The sequence below is a fragment of the Diabrotica undecimpunctata genome, chromosome 2, assembly GCF_040954645.1.
Source record: "Diabrotica undecimpunctata isolate CICGRU chromosome 2, icDiaUnde3, whole genome shotgun sequence".
Classification (NCBI taxonomy): domain Eukaryota; kingdom Metazoa; phylum Arthropoda; class Insecta; order Coleoptera; family Chrysomelidae; genus Diabrotica; species Diabrotica undecimpunctata.
This window is the reverse complement of record NC_092804.1, coordinates 131382569-131409590: the sequence shown is the minus strand read 5'-3', so window position 1 is coordinate 131409590 and position 27022 is coordinate 131382569. Positions and strand designations below refer to the sequence as shown.

Below are 27022 nucleotides of genomic sequence, written 5' to 3'. Positions count from 1 at the left end.
GATGACACAATAACGAAATAACATAAATAGTCGATTGATATACTGGTGAGGCACTGCCTCATAGGACCAGCTGGCGCTGGTAGTACGAGATAATACAGTAATACCATCAACCAATTGGAGGAGTCAAACCAAGAAGGAGTAAAAACATACACCTACCTTGGTACGAACGGCAATGAAAATTGGGACTATTTCCTAGAAATAAAATGTAAGATAGAGAAAGCAAGATCTGCATTTCAAAAAATGACTAAGCTATTCAAATGCCATGATTTATCAGTACCCATAAAAATCAGGTTACTACGATGTTATATCTTTCCTATACTGTTGTACGGAGTTGAGTCGTGCACTCTCACAGATGTTACCTGCAAGAAAATTGAGGCTTTCGAAATATGGCTTTATCGTCGAATCCTAAAGATATCCTATACCGACCACGTTACTAACGAGGACGTTTTATTAAGAATGCAAATAGGGAAAGAGTTATGAATCACAATAAAAATAGCCAAAATCACATCATGAAGAACAGCGAAAGATATGGGTTTGCTGCAATTAATTCTACAAGGAAAAGTAGAAGGAAAACGAGGACTAGAAAGGCGAAGGATTTCCTGGCTGGGAAATCTACGTACGTGGTTTACCACAACAACCACAAATCTTTTCAGAGCAGCAGTTTGCAAAATACAGCCAAATATTGCCATGATGATCGCCAACATCCGAAACGGATGGGCACTACAAGAAGAAGAAGAACGTTTGGTACATTTTTGTACCAAGTAGTTACCGACACTATCGACAGTATCGACTTCCGCCCTTGGTGGAGATGTAAAACAGCACGGTTTCTGACTTTTGAGTTTCTGAATCCACTTTATTGACAGAATGTATAGTGGAAAGTAAAGTGACTGCCTTGTTTTTTTGCAGAATAAGTTTTTAATGGGTGTTTTTAGTGTGCTTTTATTCTTTTTTAGTGTGTCTACAAGTGTAATGTTGATTTCAAGTAGGGTCTGAGCCAGCGGATAGCTGGTGTACCAATTATTAGTGATAACATTTCTATATTCTTTTTTCAACGGCTCTACCAATCGAAGAACAATATCCATTAGTTTTCGTATCCAGTAGTGCTTTAATTTTATCGATATCCTCGGTTTTAATACGAGAGTACATTCCCTGTCTCAGCAGGTAAAATAGAAATTTTAGGTGGCGATTTAAATTGCGACATTTAGATAATGACAATGCTAACCACGTTCTTTTCCATATGACTTGATTAAACATGTCCTTGAAGTGGTAGGGAAAGTTAGTAAATGAGCTTATTATTATTCATTGATATCATTTCAGAAAAAAGTGTTAATATTTTTATGTAAAAACTTTACTATTTATGTTATAAAGTTTAAGGAACTACTAATGCGTGATAATTTTACCAGATTAAGACGAATATAGATACCATTAACATAGCTTTCCAACTCACTTGAATGAATATACTTGTCGAAATATGTCACGCAAATTATATAATGCTTTATTTGGAAAGTTAACAACTTTTGAAGGTAAATTTTGAAGTATATTTGAAAATTTATAAGTTTAAGTATATAATTCTATTTACTATATAAATATAATATATAGGTATAATTACTTTGTATATATATATATATATATATATATATATATATATATATATATGTTTAATATATTTTTTTAATATTTATATAATTTAATATAATCATTATGCAGAAATAATAGAACAAGTATCGAAATTCAACTATCTGGGAACGCAAATATCGTATTATGAAAACATCTCCGAAGGAACTCAAATACAAACAACGTACATGTCAGGATGCCTATGAGACATGATATGGAGAAAGAAGAACATGGGGATAGAAAGAAAAATACTCATAAAAACAAAAGCAGAAACAACAATTACAAAGAAGAACAACAAAAATGAAAATACTGAGGGCGATAGCAGGTCAAACTTTAACGAGACAGAATCTCTAATAGATTCTGAGAATTTCTAAGAAGACGAAAATGGAACCAATACATTAACAGAATGAGAAGAGAGAGACTTGCCCGAATAGTCAGAGATGGAAAACCGGAAGGTAAAAGACCACAAGGCGTACCCTCTAAAATGAAGAGATAGCTGACAGTCAACATCGCAAATGCTGCTAAATCAGTCCGGAAACAACAGGCTTTAAGGCCTACCATACGAATAAGAAGAAGAAGAAGAAGAGTTGTTATCTACTATTTAATGAGTTCACGATTAGGACAAGATGTATATATTATGACACGAGATATAGATATAGAAGATTGCTACAAGCCAGAGGAGGAGGCCCGGATATCCTAATATAATGCCTTTTGTGAAACCTTTACTAGCTGACGCTATATAATATAAACAAATAGCTCTGGTATGGCTAATTGATGAAGATGGAGGAGTATTGTTGACCAATGCTAACGTTAAAGTATATACCAGGAGTCAAGATAAAAAAGAGTGATCTTTCGTAGAGTGGAGAGAAGGAATTAAAAAAATTATGAGAGGTATAGCTTTTTAAAGGAAAAAAAAGAAGGAATTAAAAAAATTTTCATGGAGTTTATTGATTTTCATTTTTCAGGTGATGAATTATATTGGATGTTAAATTTTGCTACTATATTATATCGGTCTCCAGTACAACGATATATGTGTGGAGTTTATTTCTATACTTCCATTGTAACACTTTTTGTACTAATAGTTTACGTAATTCTAATGAAGCCACCTATAACTCTAATTGGAGAATCATTGGCACTTGTCACTTGTTTTTTTTTATGTAAGTTTGGATCTCTATTAATTAGTTTTTGACTGTACAACAAAAATTTAAGCCTTTAGGGTATGCAATGAATCAGTAAAAAGCCCAAAACCTACCCAATTTTTCAGTTAAATGGATTGCAATGAAACTTTTTGCATTCGATTCGTAAGAGTATCAGGAAATTTTGTGAATAAAAATGATGATGTGGAAATGACAATCGCATTATTGAACAAGGAAAATGCCTTTTCCAAAGAGCATTTCAAAGTAATGAAAAATTATAAATTTGTAATTCGAAAGTAATTGACGGAAATATGTTCAATATTAGTACCTGGGAGTTTTTGGAGTCACTGAACACGATTATCATGACGGCAATGGTCTCAGATACACCTGGTTCCTAGGATGCTCCTCGTTTCCTGGAGTTTTGTAAAATTCGGTGGAAATCAGTGCGACCTCTTTACTCAGCGGTTTTTGGGGTCGCTGAACACTAATATCATGTCGGTGATGGACTTTGTCTCCGAAAGTTTTATGGAAATTTTGTGAAAATCAGTGCAAACTCTTTACTTAGGGGTTTTTGGGGTCGCTGAATACTAATATCGTGTTGGCAATGGTGTGCAAGGCAAATCGTACCTAAGACGGACCTCGTCTCTTGGAGTTTTATGTAAATTAGATACAAAATAAGTTTAAACCCGGTACTAGGGATTTTGGAATCGCTGAACACTAATATCATGACGTCAATGTTGGAGTTGAAATTCGATACAAAATCAGTGCAAACTCGTTACTTGAGGGTTTTGGGGTCGTTGGATACTAATATCATGTCGGCAATGGTGTGCGAGGCACCTAGTATCCAGAACGGGTCTAGTCTTTTGAAGTTTAGTGAAAATTTTATAAAAAATTAGTGCATATTCGTAACTCGACGGTTTTTGAGGTCGTTCTTGGAGAATTTTTGCAAAATTCTCACAACAATCGATGCGTTTATACAGCACAATCTGTTTTGCACCCTCAAAATATTAAGCTCATAATGCTTGGCGGATCAATCAGTTGTGTTATTTTTATGAATCTAAACTATGTTCTCATTCCCAGTCTGTGGAGTTTAAGCCATTTAAAGCCATTTTAAGCCATTTTCGTATATTGTATTGTTGTATTGGATTTTACCAATTTCTGAGCTCCAAAGAACTTCGTTAAGGCATCCAATTGTTCTACGGGCCTGGGTTATTCGTTTTCTAATTTCCCTATTGTCTGTGCCTGTGGTGTCGAAATCAATTCCTAGGTAGTTATATTCAGTGCAGAATGCAATTTCGGTTGTGTTCATCTGAATGTTGGATAGTTCTGCGCCTATTGGGAGATATTTTGTTTTTTGTGTATTGAGTTCTAAACCCCACTTTTTGTATTCTTCCTGTAGTTTTCTGGCCATATATGTCAGGTCTTTTTTATCGTTGGCTATAAGGACTTGATCGTCTGCAAACTGTAGGGTATATAGGCAAGTTTCTTCCAGGTCAATGCCCATTCCTCTGCACTTTCTCTTCCACTGATACAGTGCTTTCGCCACGTAGATTTTAAACAATGGGGGGGATATGCAACACCCCTGCCGGAGTCCCTTGTTTACAGGAAATTTGTTTGAAAGTCTATTTCCAATTTTTATTTCAGACGTTGATCCTTCATAAAGCTGTTTAAGGGCGTTAATTACTGTGTGGTTAATGTTTGTTTCCTGCAAAACTTTCCATAGCTTTTTAGCGGGTACAGTATCATAGGCCTTCTGAAGGTCTATAAACATAAGGTGGGTTTCTTGGTTGGTACTTGATCTTTTTTCTATTATTTGTTTCAAAACAAACACATTATCGGTGCAGCTCCTTCCCGCTCTAAAGCCAGATTGTTCCTCTTCTTCTTGTTCCTTATATTCTTGTTCGATAATGTCTCGAAGTATCCTTCCATATAGGCGACTTAAGGTACTGGTTACTGATATACCTCGATAGTTTGAGCAGTCCAGTTTACTTCCCTTCTTATGTATAGATGATATGAAGGATACTTTCCACTCATGCGGGACTGGTGCACCGTTTAGATATTGGTTTATACACCAGGTTAATCGTTCAAACAGTTTGTTAGTGCCGCATTTGATTAGTTCTGCTGGAATTCCCTCCGGACCTGCAGCTCGACCATTTTTTAATAGTTGTATCGTTTTTATGACAGTCCTCTCATCGATGTTTATCGTTTCTCCCTGTATGTGTATTTCAGTTGGAGACATTTCTCTATATTCCTCTCTGATTTCTGTTAATAGATTTTCGTAATGTCGGATCCAGTTCTCTGTTGTTATTAATTGTATGTTTGTTTCTCTTTTTTCATTTGATTTAACTTTTGTCAGGAATTTCCACGTCTCTGAGCATTTTCTACCTCCCATATACGTGTCTATCTCTTTGCATTTTTTGTCCCACATTTTTCGTTTAGCTGTGTTTACTAGTTGTCGTGTTCTTCTTTTATTATCTTTGTATTCTTCTCTATCCAACTCCTGTTTTGTGTTTAGCCATTTGTGGTATGCTTTTTTCTTCCGAAGTACTAGTTCTTTAATTTCTTGATTCCACCAAAGTTTTTTACTAGCGGAATTAGTTTTTAGTCCAATGGCTTCCTCTGCTGCTTCTTTGATGCTACTCGTTATGTTTTCGTAAATTTGTTCTACTGACTGGTCTTCTATATTATATAGCAACTTTTCGTCTAATCTGTGCTGGTATAGGTTTCTTGTGCTTTCGTTAATAAGGCTGTTTAAGTTATATCGTTTGTTCGTTATCACTTCTGTTTGTTGAGGTTCCTCATTAACGTTATTGTTGTACGTTGTACCCATGTGTATTTGTGAATATCCTTGTGTTTATAGAAGCCGTTCATTATTCTCAGAGTATGACTCTGACACACTTGGATCAGCCTTTCTACATTGTCATTCAGGTTTATTTCACCGTATGGACCGATCACCTCACTGTTTATTCTTTGACCCACCCGGCTATTCAGATCTCCCAGTACTATCAGTTCTCGTGACTTTCCTATGTTGGTGATTATGTCGTTCAATTTTTCGAAAAACTCGTCCTTAGCAGCAATTGATTGGTCATCTGAGATGGCGTAGACTCCAAGAATTGTCACTGGCGTTTGATTTATGTTGATATTAACACGTTCGATGTTTTCGTCGATTGTCTCGAAATCAGTTATTTTGTTGAATTTTTTGTGTATCATTACAGAGACTCCTCTCTTTGCTCTTTGGTGTTTTGGGATGCCACTGAATATGTGTGTATAATTATTTACAGTTTCTGTGCCAGTTCCTTTTTTCTTAGTCTCCGTCAAGACTACTATATACATGTTGGCGTTTTTCAGTTCATTAATAACTTCTTCCATTTTTAATCTTATTCCCTGGACATTCCATGTACCAATATTCAATATCCGTTTCCGTAGCTTGTGTCTTTTTCTATATAATCCGTCCGAAATTCCGAGGCAAGCATTAGGCTTTTTAGTAATTTCCAGTTTTTACAAGTGACAGGGAACTGGCCTGACGCCTAAACCTCCAACCTGGAGGACCAGGTAATTTTTCCTCAAGGTTTTCTTCCTCTAGATCGACTGTCTTTCGGGACTTTAGAGATCGATCTTCCCTTCTTGTTTTTTATTCCTGCCACTTTCGCCGACTTCGCCGTTTCGATTTTGTTCTCATCCGCCTTCATCGCCGTTGTGGTCTTAGAATAGAGTATTGATTTTATATAATCCCTAAAATCCAGGGATGCTACTTCCGCCATCCACGCCGTACCGAAGATCTTCTTCTCCGCCGTGCCTACCGTTGTGGTATTCACCTGTATCCCTAGGCAGGGGTCCGTGTTATACCCCACAGAACTGGGTCCCAACCTGAACTTAGCCATCTATTCACTCCGGCCTACTAAAGTGATAGATGTCCACCCCCGCGGCTGGACGCGCCAGGTTGGAGTTACCCACGAGAGCGACAGAGAAGATGACTCTGTGCTCCGTGGGCCGAGTTAATGGGCATGTATGATTCCATACCCAAAGGCTGTAAACTTATACTTAAATAAATATAAAAAGAGAAATCAAACGATTTCTACCTAGCGAAACCGAATTCAGAGTAGTGGCTATACCGCTCTGAGGAGACCTAAAGAGGTCGAAATACGTATAAGCGGCTGTCGCTGCCCTGTATTAAAACAAAAATCTAATACCGTCATTATGTTAAATAAATATGTTTACATAGATTAGAACCGCTCGTTTTATTGAAATTCGCTACAATATTTAAGGAGTTGTAATTTCCCATAATAGGATATATATATATATACAATTTTTTGTTATAAAAGTAATTTTTTTAATTATAAAACTGATTTGTTCAAATTTAATACGAGTATATAAAAAAATTGTTTTTAAATAACAATTTAATAATGTTTATAAATAGGGTCTTTTTAATATTATTGTATTTTAAATAAATAAATTCTTTGTTTTGGATAATTTTGCAATGAATATATAATAAATGTTATTATTTTAACGTTATACCCTAGTTTAAAAAAAGAAATAGCAAATTTGGTCCAGTATGCTACAAATTATCAAGAAATTGTTTTCTTTGTCAAAAATTTTAATATGTATTTATGGTACAAAATCTTATAATCAAGTGCCAGAGATACACGTATCTCGCCTGAAATATATATATATATATATATATATATATATATATATATATATATATATATATAGACCTATAAATGTATCGTTCAGATTATTATAAATAATTAAATTTTATGTTTTTAGATAATCACGTGTTATGGAAACATTATGAGAAATTTTGAATCTGTACAAAAAATGATAAATTCTCTAAAGTACACTCGCAAATTATTAAATATCTCAAAATACCGATTATTAAGAAAAAAAATGAAGAAAATTAATTTAGTATTCAAAATAATACACTTTATATCAATATTCCTGTATTTAGTTTTAATTACTTTATTCTTATCCAATGCAAACTGTTATGATCAGCTTATACCCCTGCTTTTAAAAGACATATTGTTTAATTCTAATTTTGCCAAAGTAGCAGTTTATGGAATTTTCATTCCACACGCAATCATGTTTAGTTTGACCCCATTGTATATAGCAACTTATTTTGTTACGCATTTTAAATTTCTGATGCAGTGTTTAAATGAAGATGTTAAACAGTTTATTAAAGAAAATGCAGAAAATAGGCGTAGTGATATAAATGATATACAATTTCAGAAATATGCAAGACAACAAATAACTCACATTTCTAAGAAATTTGTAAGAATTAAAGGGTAGGTATTATTAACTCACAGGTGCTCACTTGGGTGCAACTATTTTAATTGAAAATTTTATTTTATAACATATTATTACGTGGAATAGCCGAACATATACCTAATACGATGTTATACTAATAATAACTGACCTCAAGGTTTATTTTATAATGAAAATTACGATGATTTGATAAAGCTGTATAATCGTGTTTCTTTTACAAAAGCTAAACGTTAAATCACTAAATATAATTCGAATACTGTCTTTTTGTGTTCTATTCACATCTGTAAAACTAAAATCTAAACAAATCGGTCAGACCACACACACTTAGATCACTGGGCCATCTTACAGGACTCTCGAAATGCCACATGTTGTAATTCGTTCGCACTCGCCCTTCGGGAATTGATTTGTTGCAATCTTCCCCCCCCCCTGAACCGCGAACTCGTTAGAGGAGGGGCTAGCAGAATACGTGGTGTTCTTCCTGGGGCGTCGTCGTCTTCGTGTTGGCACTGCAGGCGTTAGAGTAAAACATACGTATACGCGAAACACACCAAGGGCAGTAGGTGTTTCCACTCCACACAAGCTGATACCACTCGATTTATCCTATAGGGTCCATCTCTCTTCGGGTAGAATTTAGTTGTCTTATCTTTTGACCTATTACTAGTAGCGGTTGTTCTCGCTCATATTAAATCTCCTTTGAATGGACTGGGTTCCTTCAAAAGTCGATTAACATATTTATTTTGCCTATCTTGGGCACTGTCATGCTTCATCTTTGATTAATGGCATGTTTCAGCCATGCGTTTTAGGTATGGAGATATCTGAAGTATAAAATTCTCAGTTTCTACAACTTGGCGGATATCTCGATTAACTTGATCTAGACTTCGCAGCTCACGTCCAAAAGTTAAGTAGGCAGCGGTTTGTCCTGTGGACTCGCATCTTACTGAGTTCATGGTAAATATATCCCGTGGTAGCTTCTCAGACCAAGTATTATGCTCAGTTCCTACAAGCATAGTAAGTCTCGGTTTTAAATCTCTATTCTTTCGATCTACTATATCAGAAGAAAGGTGATAGAGTGGAGTAAAAATCTCTCTGATTTGTAACACGTAGCATTACATTAAATACGAATTGCACACCGTTATCGCTGATAATCCTTCTCGGTGGGCCAAATCGTAGGAATACCTCATCAACAAGCTTCATAGCGCATTCTTGTGCGTATGCTTGAGGCAAATAACTCCACCCACTTGGAACATGTGTCTTTGACAATCAGAATCCAACGTTCACCTTTTGATCCTTCAGGTAACGGTCCAAATGCCTAGAAAGAAGAATTTTTGAGCGATTTTTTTCAAAGTACGTTCAATACTATAATGACCAGCCGTTGGCGAGTCATGATATTCTTTCATTATGGCTTCACGCTCATGTGTGGGTAATACTAATTGAACCTCTTCTTCGTCTTCTTCCGACGAGTAACGATAGAATACTCCTTCACGCTCATATGTGGATAATACTAACTGAGCTTCTTCTTCGTCTTCTTCCGATGAGTAACGATAGAATACTCCTTGTGTGAGCAAGTATCCACGATCTGTCTATTTTACACATTCATTCGAATTCCAGTCTTCAAATGATTGAATTATTTTGGTAACATTTGTGTCTTTCAATTGTTCCACTCTGGTCTCATAAGCCGACCGATGAGGCATGTTAATTTGCACTTCACATGTCTCGCAAGACAGTACATTATTGTGTTCGCATTGTGGCCTGGAAAGTGTATCGGCGACCATGTTACGTTTGCCTGGCAGATAATCGATGGTTAAGTCATAGCCTTGGACCAATAGTGACCATTGCCAACCTTTCTGTGGGAGATTTCAGGCTTAGCAGCCACCTTAAGGATTGGTGATCAGTCTGCAGTCTGCAGTCTGAGTATAACCTCTGAACTTTTCTTAGGCCCATACGACAGCCAAAGCTTCTCTTTCTAAAGTAGAATAGTTGCGCTCGGCAGTTGTAAGAAGTCAGCTAACGTATTCCACGGGATGCTTGTCATCGATATCTCCTTGTAGCAACACTGCTCCTAACGCATAACCACTAGCGTCAGTATGAATGATATAAGGCTGGCTTTTATCTGCTTACCGTAAAATTGGAGCTGTAATTAGTAACTTCTTAAGCGTTTCGAAAGAGTTCTGTTCCACTTTCGTCCATTTTCATGGCTTATTTTTCCTAGTTAAATCACTCAAGGGTCTGGATATGTGCGCAAAATTATTTATAAACCGACGGAACCAACTAGCCTTCTGAAGGAAAGATTGCACTTCCTTAATATAGAAAATATTAAAATATTTAACTTTTTCGCGAGCAAACACGCACTTTTTCCAATTTGCCTGAAGGTTAAAGTGATCTAGTCTATCAAACATTAATTTAAGATCATGTAAATGTTTGTCAAAAGAGCTAAAAAACACGATAAGGTCGTCTAGATAACTTGAAATTACTATATTACTAAGACCACGGCGAAAACGGTCCATGAGTCTTTAGGGCTCTTTTGAAACCAAAAGGCATCCGTCAGTATCGAAAAGTCCCTAACGGTGACACAAATGCAGTTTTATTACGGTCAGCCTCCGCGACGTAAACTTGGTGATACCCCTATCGTAAGTCGATGGTAGACATATAAAATGTTCGCTTCGGGGTACGAGTCACTAATAGTCACAGCGTTTAAACGTTGATAGTCCACGCAAAGTCTCTTACCGCTATCTTTCTTCGTCACTAATACAACTGGCGCGGTCCACGTACTTTCGCATTCGTCGATAATGCTTTCCACTAACTCGGCTTTCAGTATCTCTCTCTTGTTCATAAAAGAGCTCGTTCACAATAGACTAGCATCATTTATTCATCTTGTTTTAAATTTTCACAATAATGAATGAATTTCAATAGGTTCTATACCTTTTTCTTCAAAAAGCAACGGCTGCCGTGTACTTTCATTCGCAAAATACCATTCCTAACTACCGAAACTAACTTTTCACTTAAACACCGGACAAAAGCATCCTTATCTACGGCGATTTTTCGTTAGAACTACCAAAACACAGCACAATTTTTTACCAATAATTATTTTCAAATAAAAGTCACACGCTGGGCATCATTTATTATAACATATTAATACGTGGAATAGCCGAACATATAATAGGATATTATACTAATAATAATTTGATCTCAGGGTTTTTAGGGTTTATTTTGTAATGAAATTTACGATGATTTGATAAAGCTGTTTAATCGTGTTTCTTTTACAAAATCTAAACGTTAACCACACTCAGGTCACTGGGCCATCTTACAAGACTCTCGAAATGCGACATGTTGTAGTTCGCTTGCCCTCGCCCTCCAGAGGCGCAGCTTCAGTGGTTGGTTTGTTACAATTTTTATTTTTATTTCTCTTTTCTATATTCTATTTATTTCTGTTTACATTAATCGTTACTAAATAAAACATTAAAATTAAATAACAAATTCAACATTCTACTTATAAAACCATTATGCTCTTAAGCTATTATTAAACTTAAGATATTTCGGTTACCATAAAAGATTTACAAAAATTAGTTCAAAAGATCAGTTCAAAAACTTATTTTAGGTTAAACCGGATACATATCTACAAGTCTTCTTTCAATGCCACGTACTACTTTTACACTTTACAGTACTTTCTACTATCCGACTATAATATTTTATGTCTTTTTTTCTTTTTCTTTCTTTTTGTCTTTTTTCTAACTCTATCGTTTTAAGTCGCGCCTTAAAATTCCGGACTTTATGACATTGAACTAATCTGGGCTCTAATAAAGATATATTTTGCGAGAAACAACATCACATTTAAACTTCAAGCTATTCGTCATTAAAAATGTCAGCTGACAATTGCCAAAAAGCTATAGGGTATGTCAATGTCTGCTTGAAGAGAACATCGATAAGAAGCGAAACTAACCTGGCTTAGAATTGTAAGTGAAAGCTTGCTAAAACTTCTTCTTGAAACCGATTTTACTAAAACCCAAAGTTATTCAACGCGAAGTCAAACCCGAAAAATACGGTGCAGGCTTAGAAAAAGACCATGTTAACTTGGAAAAGGATCACTACAAGAGCAATGCGACTAATTTGTGGAATTAGAGTAAGAACACTCTATGATGGTTTCCAGGGCAATAACTAGCAATAACCACGGAGGAAGCTACAGCTACCTGGGGAAAGGAATGTCAAACATTAAAACGTTTAAAACAAATACAAAAGGTTAATGCGAGTGAACAATGTAGGTAAAATATAATGGCATGTCTCGCAAAACAGGAAAGCAAGAGCAAAATAGGTATTTCCATCGAAGACAAGATCCTTTTCCAAGTTAACATGCTCCTTTTCTAACGTAGCTGCACCGTACTGATGACGACCAAATAGTCATAAGTACGTATTTACGGTTACCTTTCATCGATATACCTATTTTGTTTTTTGTTTTCCTATTTTGCGAAACGTGTAATTACATTTTAATTTCATTATTTACTTGCATTAACCTTGTCTATTTGTTTTAAACGTTTTAACGTTTAGCATTCCTTTTCCCAGGTAGCTGAGCTTCCTCCATGGTTATTGTTAGTTGTTCTCCTCGAAACCATCAGGGTCTTTTAACTCTAATGCTACAAATTGGTCGACTTGCTCGTCTAATGATCCTTTCCCAAGTCACCATGCTCCTTTGATGATCGATTGACATTTTGAATTTACTTTTAGAGATGTAGAAGCATTTAATCTGTTTATAAAATGGCGCTATGTTTCAATTATATTTACTGGAACTTTAGCTTTCGCCGGAGTAATAATATTTATTTTGGTAAGTATACTTATTTATTATTACTGACACTAACGTTTGGAAGGTTTATTTTAAGCATTCAAAGGTTTATTAAGACATCGGTCTATCATTTAACGCAGTAACATCTTTGGATTCCGTTTTAAGATCGTAATTTACTTGTTTTTACTTAATTACGTCGTTACCTTGTTTAATTAGGGCTATTACCAATTTAGAAGAACTTGGTTACCCCATTCTGTGTTCTGTTTAATGATCAACTTTTACATAATACACTTAAGCAGAAAAAGTGGCCACCCTACAAATTTTGGAAAATAAAAATTCATTGTAAATTTTATGCGCTGTTTCATATTGCGTCTCAATTTAAATATTTATTGCGATCATGTACGTTTGTTTTTGACACTTTTGACATTTATGTTGTTGTTTTCTGTAGTCGCTGTTCATCTTTTAAGTTAAAAACATTTAATTAAACAGTAATTTACCTTTTCAATCGTGGATTTCGACATTGCTCGAATTATTGCATTGCTATAAGACGGAAAAAATCAAATTTATGTGAAATTTATTACGGAGAACTACAATACGGAGAACTTTCCATCACTTTATAAAGACTGGTACATACTCACGCCGATCTAGTTACGGTCGTGGAAGAGTTAGAAGATGGCCTCAATGAAAGAGGACTTATGGCAAAAAGGCCGGCTATTGTTTCCGAATTACAATCCAGACACTGTAAGAATCGATTAATTTTGGCTTTGGATTGGAGCCGAATTCTCTTTACTGATGAATTGCGGTTCTGTTTGAAGTCTGGCGATGGCCAAGACAGAGTTTGAGACGGAGAAATAAAAATATGCCCAAGCTTGTATGTCCCAGAAAAGAAGATGGTAGTGTCATGGTATTGGCTGAAATCTCATTTGAAGCTCGAGCTAAACTTACTTTCATCAATAGCCCTTCGAATGCTTACCGATATATATATATATATATATATATATATATATATATATATATATATATATATATATATATATATATATATCGAGAAAAGGAGTACGACCGTCAATCCAAAATAAACTAAGGTACACTCGAAGAGTGGTGGGTTTTTCGGTCAAAGTGGAGAAATAAAAGACAAAGAAGGTGGCTACTTCATCTATTTATTGAAGACGTTTCGCTTTCTGCTCAGAAAGCATCATCAGTTCATCTAAAAAGAACAATATGAAACCAAACATCCATAGAGAAGTTACAATAAAAGTGTGTTACCTTACAAAGACATGTAGCAGTCAATGATGTTAAAAATATGAAAAAGCTTACGAAACTGGACATTTAGAGTAAAGTTGTATAAATCAATTAATTGAAACTTGGTATAGTTTGCAATTTAACAAAATTAGCACAGCAAAAGAACATGTGATAAACATACATGTATATAAAAAAGTTATTATAAAAACTTAAGTAAAAAAACATTAAGGTTTATTTTAAAGTGTAAAGAACTAGAAAGATCATGAGAAAGCACTTCCAACAATTTATTTAATCAATTAGATTTTAAAGTTAACTTTAGGTAACATTATAAGTTATTTAAATTAATTTAGTATAAAGATAACTACAATTACTCAAGAATATTCTGATTGAGAATTCATATCCATCCTCCCTTATTAATAAATACCTTTTCGTTCAAAGCTATGGTTCTTCTTTAAATGACATACCCAATGGTGACCAACTTAGAATAATATCAAATAATTCAATTAACAACACTGTTCTGCCTAATACTGTACTTGGGAATCCAACTACCCATTACTCATCGTTACCTTATTTTCCTCAAGTTACTGAAAAACTCGTTAAACTGTACAAACATAACAACGTACCGGTTAAAATTGCAGTTAAGAATGCTAAGACTGTCAGGAATTTGTTTTCTAAAACTAAAACACCTCTGTCCCTTCTGGAACAAGTTAATGTAATATATCATATACCTTGTGCTGAGTGTGACTCATGTTACATCGGTCAGACAGGGAGATCACTGAGAGGACGTCTTACGACACACCGCAGTGATATTAATTTATCTAAACATACTTGTGCTCTTGCCCAACATGCTATTAGCACTAAGCACGTAGTAAACTTTAATGAAGTTAAAATTCTTGGCACTGAACGTAATCTCGTTAAAAGACAGTTTAATTTTGTCCCACAATGGGTTTTTTCTTATCACATTTTCATATAATAAATTTAAATAAAAATAAAATAAAATAAATTATTCTTTCTTAAACTTAGATTCATCAACTTACATTTTATTAACTATTTGTCAATATCACTTTTACATAATTAAGTAATTGTTCTTTTTGATGAACTTGGTTGATAAAATTTTAAACTGAAATTGATTCATAGAATCTTTTTCATTACGGTCCGAAATGATTCGAACCTTTGGATTGTGGAAGTTGTATTAATCTTCACCTGTTGGCTGGCTAACCAGTGACGTCATATTATTAATATATGATATTTTGATTGACTTCGCATGCTTTGTTCTTTGTTGACAAATCAATCACTGTAGGATAAATGGTGATCTTAACCACCTTTTCCTTTCATTGTTTGATTTCTTAACGACAAGTTGTCAACCAAATTTATCACATTCTTTGAATACACCGCCCTATTATATAGAGGTTAGTAGTTTGCCTTGCTGTTCTTGTCATTTTGACCTCAAGGCCATCTCTATTCACGTTGTTTGCGTGGGTGTTAAACCTGTAAATTCATTTATCGGCGAGACTCAGTAAGCTTAAGACTGGTAACTTCATTTTATCTTTATACTAAATTAATTTAAATAACTTATAATGTTACCTAAAGTTAAATTTAAAATCTAATTGATTAAATAAATTGTTGGAAGTGCTTTCTCATGATCTTTCTAGTTCTTTACACTTTAAAATAAACCTTAATGTTTTTTTACTTAAGTTTTTATAATAACTTTTTTATATACATGTATGTTTATCACATGTTCTTTTGCTGTGCTAATTTTGTTAAATTGCAAACTATACCAAGTTTCAATTAATTGATTTATACAACTTTACTCTAAATGTCCAGTTTCGTAAGCTTTTTCATATTTTTAACATCATTGACTGCTACATGTCTTTGTAAGGTAACACACTTTTATTGTAACTTCTCTATGGATGTTTGGTTTCATATTGTTCTTTTTAGATAAACTGATGATGCTTTCTGAGCAGAAAGCGAAACGTCTTCAATAAATAGATGAAGTAGCCACCTTCTTTGTCTTTTATTTCTCCACTTTGACCGAAAAACCCACCACTCTTCGAGTGTACCTTAGTTTATATATATATATATATATATATATATATATATATATATATATATTGGTCCATTTATTGGAGACAATCTTTGGGATGAACTTCATCGTAGGGTTAGAAGTCAACCAGCCAGCCAAAAAGTCTTGCAGAACTTTAAAACATGCTTTGTGAAGAATATGAACGTATTCCTATAATAAGTTTTTATTCAAAATTTGTTCGTTTACCTTCCAAATTGATTATTGAGGTTTTTGGGCATAATACTGGATATTAGACACGTTGTTCAAGTTCACTGATAATTTTTATTGTTTGTAATCCGTTTCGATATTTTCTTTTGTAGCCTTCCAATTAAATAAATTATGCCAATGAATCAAGCAGTAATGGCCATTTTTTGGTTTAAAAATGAAAGATATTGAATATAAAATATTAAACAGTGGCCCCTTTTTTTGCCGTTCCATGTATCATTAACTTTAATATTAAATCAAATATTTGATGGTAATTCAATATATGATTTTTTGTTAATAATTCAGATATTTTTCATAGTATCTGCTTTAAGATTGGATATAACTCTTTTTAATAATCAATAATGAAATAAAGTAGTCAACAGATACGGGATAGTCAATAGCTTCAGCGTTATAAAGGCTGAAAAACTTGGAGAAGAAACACTATTAAAACAGATTAAAGACTTATTTAATCTCTATTTCTTGAAAATGGATAATCCCATCTCAGTCCAAGAACGCCTTCCTAATATGAAGGAATAATATTCCTTCATAACATAACAATACTTTTCCTTAAAAAAGGTGATATCACCGAGTTTGTGAACTACAGACCGATATGCCTTTTTGGTCACTTGTATAAGCTATTCGCCAAAATAATTGGCAAACGCTTGAAACTTAAACTTATATTGCACTTGCGTCTTCATAATTCGTCTAGAAAATCTTTATAACATAGAACACCCCACCAAATTTCATTAAAATCGATTTAATAGATTTCGCAAAATAATTTTGCAATCTAAATTTAAAAAAATTAAATGTTTAAAATCATTCACAACAAAACTGGATCATATAGAAGCTTGCCTTTTTTTATTCTCATAAAAAAGCACTTTACCCAACTAACGTACTTTATGGAATTAAAATCGGATTATTTGGGCGACCTCGCGAATGTTTTAAAAGTATAAGTAAAGCTTAAGTAAAACTAACAATTTTTTGTCTTGGTAGCAAATAGAATATCTTGGTAGCTATTACCTTAAATTCAATTCAGAAAAATTCAGATTCTTAGTAAATCGATGTTTTCAGTTATCTTCCTCTACCGGTGCGGGTGATTTTTTCGTGAAGCCGAAAGGTAGGAGTAGTAAAATTATTTTGTATATTTTTTAGGGTCCCAAAATTAACATTTATAGCAAAATTCAGCTTGTTCGTATGATTTTTAGAGATTCAGTGGCAGTTATGTCTCTGACGACTGGAGTATAAATAGAATTTATTTATTTATAACAAAACTAAAGCATTTTTGGTTTTTGCTAATGCATTTTTAGGTATCTTTATTCGAGTTACATCGGATTAAAAAAAAAAGAAAATTGCTTCAATGGAAGCCGAAAAAATATGTTTTTTTACATATATCGATTTTTGAACTTTGAAATTCAATTTTCCGCAACCTTATTTTTGACGTGACAACGTCTTAAATTAGGTTGTGGCTCGGAGTCATTTAAGAAAAAGTGTAACGCCCGCTCACGTCTGTTACAGTGAGTCGCCGAACGAGAGAGAGGCCCGCCGGACCGGCGAATGCCTTGCGTCTCTCTCCCACTCAAACATGATCGGTCCGCTGCGCGCGGCACTAGAGAATTAGGCGCGTTGAATCGCTAAAGTTGAAAATCGTTGAAAGTATCGTCAGCTGTGTCTGTAGTGAAAATGTGGAGTGCTTAGATTCGTCATTTACAACAACTACAACAATAAAGGTAAATAATTGTACACTAATATTTCATTATCGTAAACTATGATTGATTGATTAATTGTTAGATTGACACAAAAGTTGAGAAACTGAGTTTATAGGTTATGTCATACTATTGACAAATGTTGATAGTGTTAAGTAAATTATTAGTTTAAATCACTCTGCAATCAATCGTAATTCAGTCGATTGAGAAGAAACAGCGCGTATTGCTAGTCAAACATTTAAAATAACAAATTATAACTTCTAACCTGTTAAAACAGGGCGACCAAACAAACGAACTAAACCGACCAATCACCACGCGCGGAGTTAGAATTTAACTGTGTTTAGCAAGAATTTCAAATTCCAATTTTAGTAAATGTTTTAATTTTCAACTTTACCATTTACATTTACAAATTTTAATTAATTTCAAATTTATTTAGCAAAAATTTGAACCTTCGATCTGAATAAGTGTTTTGATTTTCAAATTGATTCTTTAAAATTAAAAATATTAAAATATATATAATCAGAAGTGAACGTCACATAACATTATCTGTACTTATTATTATTTAATAATATTAATATAATATATATTTAATATATTTAATAATATGTATAATATTATGTAGGCAAATACATGTGACCATACTTGGTAGACACAATTGGAAATAAAAATTTTTTATAACTGAAAAAAATAAATATATAAAATACTGGTAGCAAACAATAACTTCAATGATCGATATCTCCGCAACTAATTGATATATCGAAAAAATTTTCAAATAAATTTTGTAGAAAATAATAAGATCAATAATATAATATAAAATAAATAATATATAAAATAATATATAAAAATATAATATATAAAATATAAATAATATATAAAATAATAATATAATAATATATAATATATAAAATAATATATAAAAAATATAAAATAATATATAAAATAAATATTAAATAAAATAAAAAATATTAAATTAATATTAATGATATTATTATCATTTTTAATTTAAAATGAATTATTTTAATTTACAAGTTTTAGAAATTAATATATTTTCAAATGTTCAACTGATTAATTGTTAGATTGACACAAAAGTTGAGAAACTGAGTTTATAAAGTCAGACAACTCGTTTCTAAATTTCATGAAATGTACGTATAATCTTGATTGCGTATCAAACGTTTCTAAGTCAACTACGTTAAAAGGAACAACCATCGACTTGACTTTCGCAAGACACATTACAGCAGAAACACTTCCTTTCATTTCATATTTCTCCTATCATCGTCCTATCCTCAACAAAATCACTCAAATAGAAATTAGTTAGGTTTAAGTTTACATGTACAATGTTTTAGTAAACAAAATATATTTCTATAGTTAAAATTTGTGCAATTCTTATTTTCATTCAATTCCTTGTTCCTATTGTGCAATTTAATAATATTCATATCAATAAATATTCTACCGAGAAAAAGACGTTGTCACGTAAAATCTTCGCCCGTAAAACCGACTTTACAGGCAACCGATTTTTTTTGGTACTCACGTATTTCATGCCCAATAACGATGGTGTTTATTATTATCATGTAGGTTATAAATATATTGACAGTATAAAAATATTTATCGAGAAAGACCTCTGAAAAAAAAAAGGTAATGGTTTAACGATTATCATCCTATTGTTTCTAACTTCGTCGCAAATGCCCGGTAACTTTACCTCAGGAACCACTGCTCATAATTCAACTTTTTTTCTTTTAAATGAAGCGTCAACAATTCTTTTTCAATGCCCTACTGAATTTAATTGAAGCTAATAATTACCAAGATATTCTATTTGTTTATAAACCAAAAAATTATTTTTAATTTTAAAACATTCCCGAGGCCGCCCAAATAATCCGATTTCAATACCATAAAGTACGTTAGATAGGTAAAGTTCTTTTTAATTAGAAAAAATTGGCAAACTTCTATATGATACAGTTTTTGCTGTTCAAGATTTAAAAAAAACTGAATTTAAAAAAAATGTAAATTGCAAAATTATTATGCGAAATCTATCAAATCTATTTTAATGACATTTGGTGGACTGCTTTAATATATTATAAAGATTTTATTAGACACATTATAAAGGTCCTAAGTGCAATCTAAGTGGTTGAAAACATTGAATAAAAAAAAACTTGCTTTCCCCTCTTTTTTTGTATTTATTACTATTTTGCAGCAACGGTATTAGATTGAAATATATTTAATCAGCCCCTAGATTTATTATAGAAAACTTACTTGTAGCGATTTTATTTTATTACCACTTTGCTCCAAAATGAATCGTTTTAAAGTTATAAGTAAGAAACGTAGAAAAGATGCATGTTTTTATTAATTTTAATTTTTTTATTAATGTTTCCGACCTATTTGCGAAGGAGGAAGAGTCAATTATTATTATTGCTGAAGTTCTTACACAACTTTTTCTGCAAAAATCCAAATGCAACCTCTCACATTCAAATGTATCAGTTTTTTCACACCTTATCTAATATTAGTTTTTGGAATTTCTTCATTATTCCACATTTAAAATAATTCACATTAAAATTTTATTTTTTTTTTTTAAATACGATTTCCTTCTTTTATTTTTAAACTAATTTAAAATAAATAAACCTTTTAAAATATACTACAATAATTATTTAACAGTTTCATCAGTTCTATTACATACAGTTTTGCTCGTATTGATATATTAAGATATCAGGACTAAATACAACCTTTTAGTTTTTTATGGCTTAAAAAATAGTATTATAAAACGTATCCATAAAAGAATGAAAAATAATTATTATGATCGAAAGATATATCCTTATATACTTTTTTGTATTTATCATTTTTAGATTACAAGTGACAATCAGGGGAAACCATATGTAGAAATGGCTTTCGGTGCTATTTTAATATTTTTTATTTTATCTGAGATTGGTCATCAACTGCAGATTGAGGTAAAATCATTATTTTTAAAATATGTTATACATTTTGTTTGTAAATAATTATTTTTTTAGAGCGAAAACTTGTTCAGAAATACCCTTAAGTTTAAATGGTACCAGTATAATATTAGTAATTGCAAAATGTTTGTTATATTACTATTGCAAATTCAAGATCCAGTAGTTTTAAAATGTTTCGCATTTCCTTATATAAATCGAGAATTATTACTAAGAGTAAGTTTTCGTTAATCTTTATTTTATTTCGTTATATTCAATCGCTATATACAGGGAGACGAGAAGAAAAACGAATACTTAAAAAAAAGAAGAAAGAGCATGTAGCCAACTAAAAGAACTAGAGAACTATAAGGCACAAGCAGAAACCCGAAAGTTTTTCAAGAGGATTAACCAGAACAGGAAAGAATTCAAACCCAGATTATCATTCGTTAGAAATAGAACAGGCGAGATCATTGGTGATCAGGACCAGATACTAGAAAGATGGGCAACAAAACTTCGAGGAAAGGCTAAATATAAGTGTGAGACAGAGCTCCACGAATCAGAAATCCAACTCGAGGACATTGGCGACGAAAGAGAAAAAGATAACATCCCAACAAAGGTAGAAGTCATCCAAGCTATACAAAAATTGAAAGAAAACAAAACAAAACAAAAAACAAAAAGGAGATCAAACAATATGTGACAACTACAAAGGAATAACCCTCCTAAACGTAACATACAAAATATTGACATATACCTATTCTTTACGACCGACTATCGGGATATTGTGAAGACATAATAGGTAAATATCAGTGTGGGTTTTGTAAAGAAAGATCAACGACCGATCAAATATTCCTTCTAAGGCAAGCTCTGGAAAAAACATATGAGTATGGCATTGATACTCATCACCTGTTTATTGATTTTAGATGTGCCTATGATAGTGTTGAAAGAAACGCACGGTAGCGTAAGGCCATGATATAATTTAGCATACCAGTACACTTAGTAAAATTGGTGAAATCGACCCTCTCAAGAGTCGACTGTAAAGTTAGAGTGCAGAACGGAGTTTCCAGAACGTTCCAGTCTCAGATAGGACTTAGACAAGGAGACGGCCGATCATGCCTTCTATTCAATATTGCACTAGAGAAAGCGATAAGAGAATCTGGAATAACAACCAGAGGAACTATTATTAATCGCAGCGTACAATTACTAGCGTACGCCGATGACATCGACATTATTGCAAGAAGAAAGGCGGACGTGGTCGAATCATTCAAGGCGCTTGAAGCAGCAACAAAAAGAATGGAACTAGAGGTTAACACTAGTAAGACGAAGTATATGAAAGTATCAAATTATATACAAGCAGCACAACACGAAGATCTAACGATCGGAATATATACTTTCGAAGGAGTAAGAGAGTTTATATACCTAGGCTCACAAATTAATCAGAATAATGCAGTAAGTGCAGAAATTAACAGACGGATCTATCTGGCAAATAGAGCCTATTATGGATTAAAAAAAATTTTAACAACAAAGCTATTTACAAAAAGAAGGAAACTAGTGATATACAGAACTCTTATCAAGCCCATCCTCACCTACGCGTCGGAAACATGGACGGCGACAAAGAGCGATGAAGAACGTTTAAGATGCTTTGAACGTAAAATCCTCCGGTATATCTATTGATGAGTACAGGAGGGCGGATTATGGCGTAGACGCTATAATTTCGACAGTATGACAAACCTGATATTATTAGGTCTATCAAAATAAACTGGCTGCGGTGGTTAGGTCACATAGAGAGAATGAATGAGATGGAGTCGCCAAAACATATTTATATCCAAAGAATAGATGGAGTGAGATGGAGAGGCAGACCCAGAGCACGATTTAAGGATCAGGTGGAGGAAGACTTAAAAATGTTGGGAATACGAAACTGGAAAGCCAAGGCGAAGAATAAGAGAGAATGGAGACTTATCCTTGAGCAGCCCAAGACCCACCATGAGTTGTGGAGCCAATGATGATGATGATATACAGGGTGATTGATTAGTGAGATAAAGCTTAGTAGATCCGCTATAATAATAGATAGCAATAAAAGTTAATAACAAAAATTGTAGAGAACTCTCAGGTTCACATTATAAAATTAGTAAGAATGTTACAGGATGTTCGATAACATATTGGCAGAACAAACTTATGTTTTTTTTTAATAGAAACACACTGTATTTTATTTAATGTATGAAATCTTCTTCACTTCTCTATCACAACAGTATAAATATGCAGGATATTTACAAAATTATAACCAATTTTCTATGAAAATCGTAACGTTCAATTTCCTGTATAATTAAAAGGAACAAAATAACAATGATCCATTGCTGCCACATTTTTTATTGATTTAATAATTTTCTGTTCAGTTTCTAATGTTTCTGTAATTTAGAAAATGATTTCTGTCCTTGTTTTAAAAAATTATAAAAAACGCTGAAACCCGTCGACTTTATATAAATATGCGCTTTTTAAACATACATTTAAATTTACAGGGCAATTTACACAAGCCTAGCATAGTCCATAAGATTTATTTTTAATGGAACACCCTGTATATTTTTATGTTTTTTAAAGCTGCTTAACAACCTGATCTTAACGAACTATATCATGTAGGGTCTATTATGAATAATATAGGGTAAAATTTTGAAACTATAAAGTGTGGACCACTTATGGAATAAAATTGTTTATGGCCTTATTTTAGAAAATTATGAAAAACGTTTTATACGGCTGCTTTTAAATTCAAATGTGAACTTTCTAAACATAAATTTAACTGTACAGAGTGATTCATTCGAGTTTAGCATGATCCATCATCTTTATTTTTAATGAAACACCTTGTATATTTTTATGTTTTTAGAAGTTACTTAACAACTTGATCTCAAAAGAATATATTGTAGAGTCTATTTTGAATAATATGCGCTTTTTAAACATACATTTTGATGCATGCGTCCATAGGATTTTTTTTATTTAGCTAAATACAGACATTAATTCTCTAAACTGAGTATCAATATATTGGGTTTTATATTTAATTTCTTGTCGAGAATTATACATAATTTCAAAATTTAACCTTATTCGTAATAAACCCTACATAATATCGTTTGTTAAGATCAGGTGGTTAAGGAGATTTTAAAAGCATAAACATATACAGCATGTTCAATTAAAAATAAAGATGATGGACTATGTTATACTTGCGTGAATTACCATTAACACACCTTGAATATTCCAGAGACGTAACTGGCAATCGGCTTAACTTTATTATTTTATTTTCTATAATAAATAAAACAGAGACGTAATTTAAAAAATAATTCGTAGATATATCGTACAAACCAGAGGATAGACTAGATTACTATATATAATAACGGATTTATTACGGCTGTCGCCGCTTCTCCGCCCCCAATTTCCATCTTTTTCTGTCATATGCAGTTGCCTCTTCTAAGTCTCTTGCCGCCATTGCTTCATCAATATCGTTGCGCCAACTTCTCCGTGGTCGTCCTCTCTTTCTTCTTTCAGGAGGGATCCATTCCAGTACTCTCCTAGACCATCTGTACTCTGGCATTCTTTTAACATGTCCGAACCAGATTAATTGTTTTCTTTCTATGTCATCATTGATATTTCTCTCCATTTTCATTTCGTTTCTTATTTGTTCGTTTCTAACTCTCTCCAGTTTCGATCTACCGCAGCTTCGTCTCAGATAATCAATTTCTGTTGTCATAAGTTTGTTTCTATTAGCTTTGGTGACGTCCCATACTTCCGAACCGTAAAATGTAATACTTTGGACTATACTACCGTAAATGTGTTTTTTGGTTTCTCGTCGAATTGCTTTTTGCCAGAGAAGAGAGTTTAAGGCACGGGTCGCTGCTCTGCCCTTGTTTATTCTTTCCCTGATTTCATCTGCGCTATTTCCCTTCTTGTTGAATATGACCCCCAAATATTTGCAGGATTGCACGCCCTTGATTTTGTCGTCTTCCAAGACTAGGTCACATATTTCATCTGTTCCCACTGAGAGATATTCACATTTTGTCATATTCATGTTTAGACCTGCCACCTCATATTCTTCTTGCAGTTTTCTTACCATATAGCTAAGATCGTAGCTGTCTTCGGCAATTACTACCTGGTCATCCGCAAAGAAAAGTGTATATAGCTTGTTTTCTTCCACCGTTATTCCCATGTTTCTACATTTTTTTACCCATTTCACTAAGGATCTGTCCAAATAGATTTTAAATAAGGTGGGTGACAGACAGCAGCCTTGTCTTAGTCCTTTTGTTGTTTGAAAAGGAGAGGTGATTTCTTGTCCCATTTTAATTCTTGCAAAGTTTTGTTCGTAATATTTTTGAGTGGCGTTAATAAGAATTGGGTTTATTTTCAAGTTACCCATTTCTATCCATAGTTGGGAGATCGGTACACTGTCATATGCTTTATGACTAGATTACTAGCGGATATAAAAAAACTTTTAAATATAATATTTTACACAAAAACGTGTTATTTAAAACCTTTTACTACATAATAATTTAAAGTTGCATTGAAAACTTTTTAAATGTTGTTGTTAACTTGGTTATATTTTACAGGTTTTTAGAATAGTTCATAGTTATATAGCCTGTTTTCAGTCAATGAAGAGAAAATAAAAACGTTTTGTTTAAATATTGTATATCTTATAAGATGAAGTAAAATAAAAAAAAAACTCACTTATTTTATTCTTTTATTTTTTACCCTTAAATTTATCCCCGTCCAGGCGGGCGAAGTACACTCACTTCACTATGAGTGGTCTAGTGGACTGACGGTTCAAACTTCAAACCCTTGCCAGATAACAAAAAATTTAACATAGTATTATAAAATCTAATTGAATCTGTGATGCGACTTAAACTAGAATATGTGGTAGTCTATGAATGAGCAGTACGACAAGAGATGGGACCTTGCGTCTAGGTGTTACTAAGTCCATTAGTCCTTACCGGAGGAGGATGCTAGGATGCAATAGAAGCTGTAGGATGCTTGCACCTAGAAAAATAATCACGTATACACTTAAATAGATCGTAGATTTTAGATTTTAAATGAGTCTGCAGGTTGACCTAAAAGAACCAACTGATGATATCTTCTTTCGATAGACCTTGACTATTTACTTCTGGACGAAAGCCCTCCATTGGCCTTTCCATTTATATTTTGTCGCTTGCAATATTGTGCCGTTGTCTATCCGTCTTTTCTTTCACATCATCTAGCCAGCTTTTGAAAGGTCGAGCCACACCTCTCTTATATAACCTAAGTCTCCACTGTATGAAACATTTAGTGTATTGTAGTTGTATTGTACCTTGTATCATCTTGTTTAGCAACATGTCCTACCCAATACCAATACTCTTCTATTCGTCTCGCTTTTATATCTTTGTCAACTCCTTTTCTCCAACTTAACCTCAGTCTGTCCTTCTTTCGTCTTCTCTGCGGTGTCTATTTTAATACTTTTTTAATCTTTATCGGCCATTCTTCTCCAATAATTCATTTCTGTTGCTTCGAAAGTCTTTATGGCTTTCTCCTTAAGTGGCCATATTTCTCTTCCATATGTAACGATGCTTATGACAATGCTATTATGGATTCTGTTAATTTTCTCTAGAAATTGTTTTATTTTACACTATGCTGTTCAATTGCTAAATACCTTGTCTTCCTGGTTATTTCTGTGTTTAATCTCTTCATCCAAATTGCCATCATTGGGTATGTGTACCTATCCCTAGACATTTATACATTTTACAGTGATTTATTTGTTGGTGTTGCTCTTCCAAAATTAGATTTTGTTGTTCTTCTCCTATACACATGTATTCTGTTTTTTTTTTATATTTACTTCCAAGCCCTATTTCTGAAATTCCATTGCGTGTCATATTTCCACGTTTTCGGTGCTAGCTCCAAGTAGATCTTAAACAAAGTTTGGGACAGACAGCATCCTTGTTTGAGTACTTTGTCTACGTCAAACTCTTTGGATTTTTTTTGGACTATATTAATTTTTTGTCATCTTGTACTTAAGGAGTTCTTGCACTGCCTTGATTAAAGTTACGTTGATGTTTGTTTTTTAATCTTCCCGTAGTTTTTGTTATGGTACACTCTCGTATGCTTTTCAAAGA

The 27022-nt window shown here is 33.2% G+C and overlaps 1 protein-coding gene and 1 long non-coding RNA gene across 2 annotated transcripts; one reads left to right on the top strand and one right to left on the bottom strand.

The window, feature by feature from the left end:
• Positions 1 to 5525: 5525 nt before the first annotated feature.
• LOC140433919 (uncharacterized) lies at positions 5526 to 6119 on the bottom strand. The gene has a single exon (XM_072521890.1). The coding sequence runs from the start codon at positions 6117 to 6119 to the stop codon at positions 5526 to 5528; it is 594 nt and encodes a 197-aa protein (XP_072377991.1).
• Positions 6120 to 11893: 5774 nt separating this feature from the next.
• On the top strand, positions 11894 to 25534 carry LOC140433446 (uncharacterized). The gene is made up of 5 exons (XR_011949970.1): positions 11894 to 11962; positions 12729 to 12825; positions 20829 to 20930; positions 20991 to 21146; positions 25490 to 25534. It is a non-coding gene; the product is annotated as an uncharacterized lncRNA (long non-coding RNA).
• The last annotated feature ends 1488 nt before the right edge of the window (positions 25535 to 27022 follow it).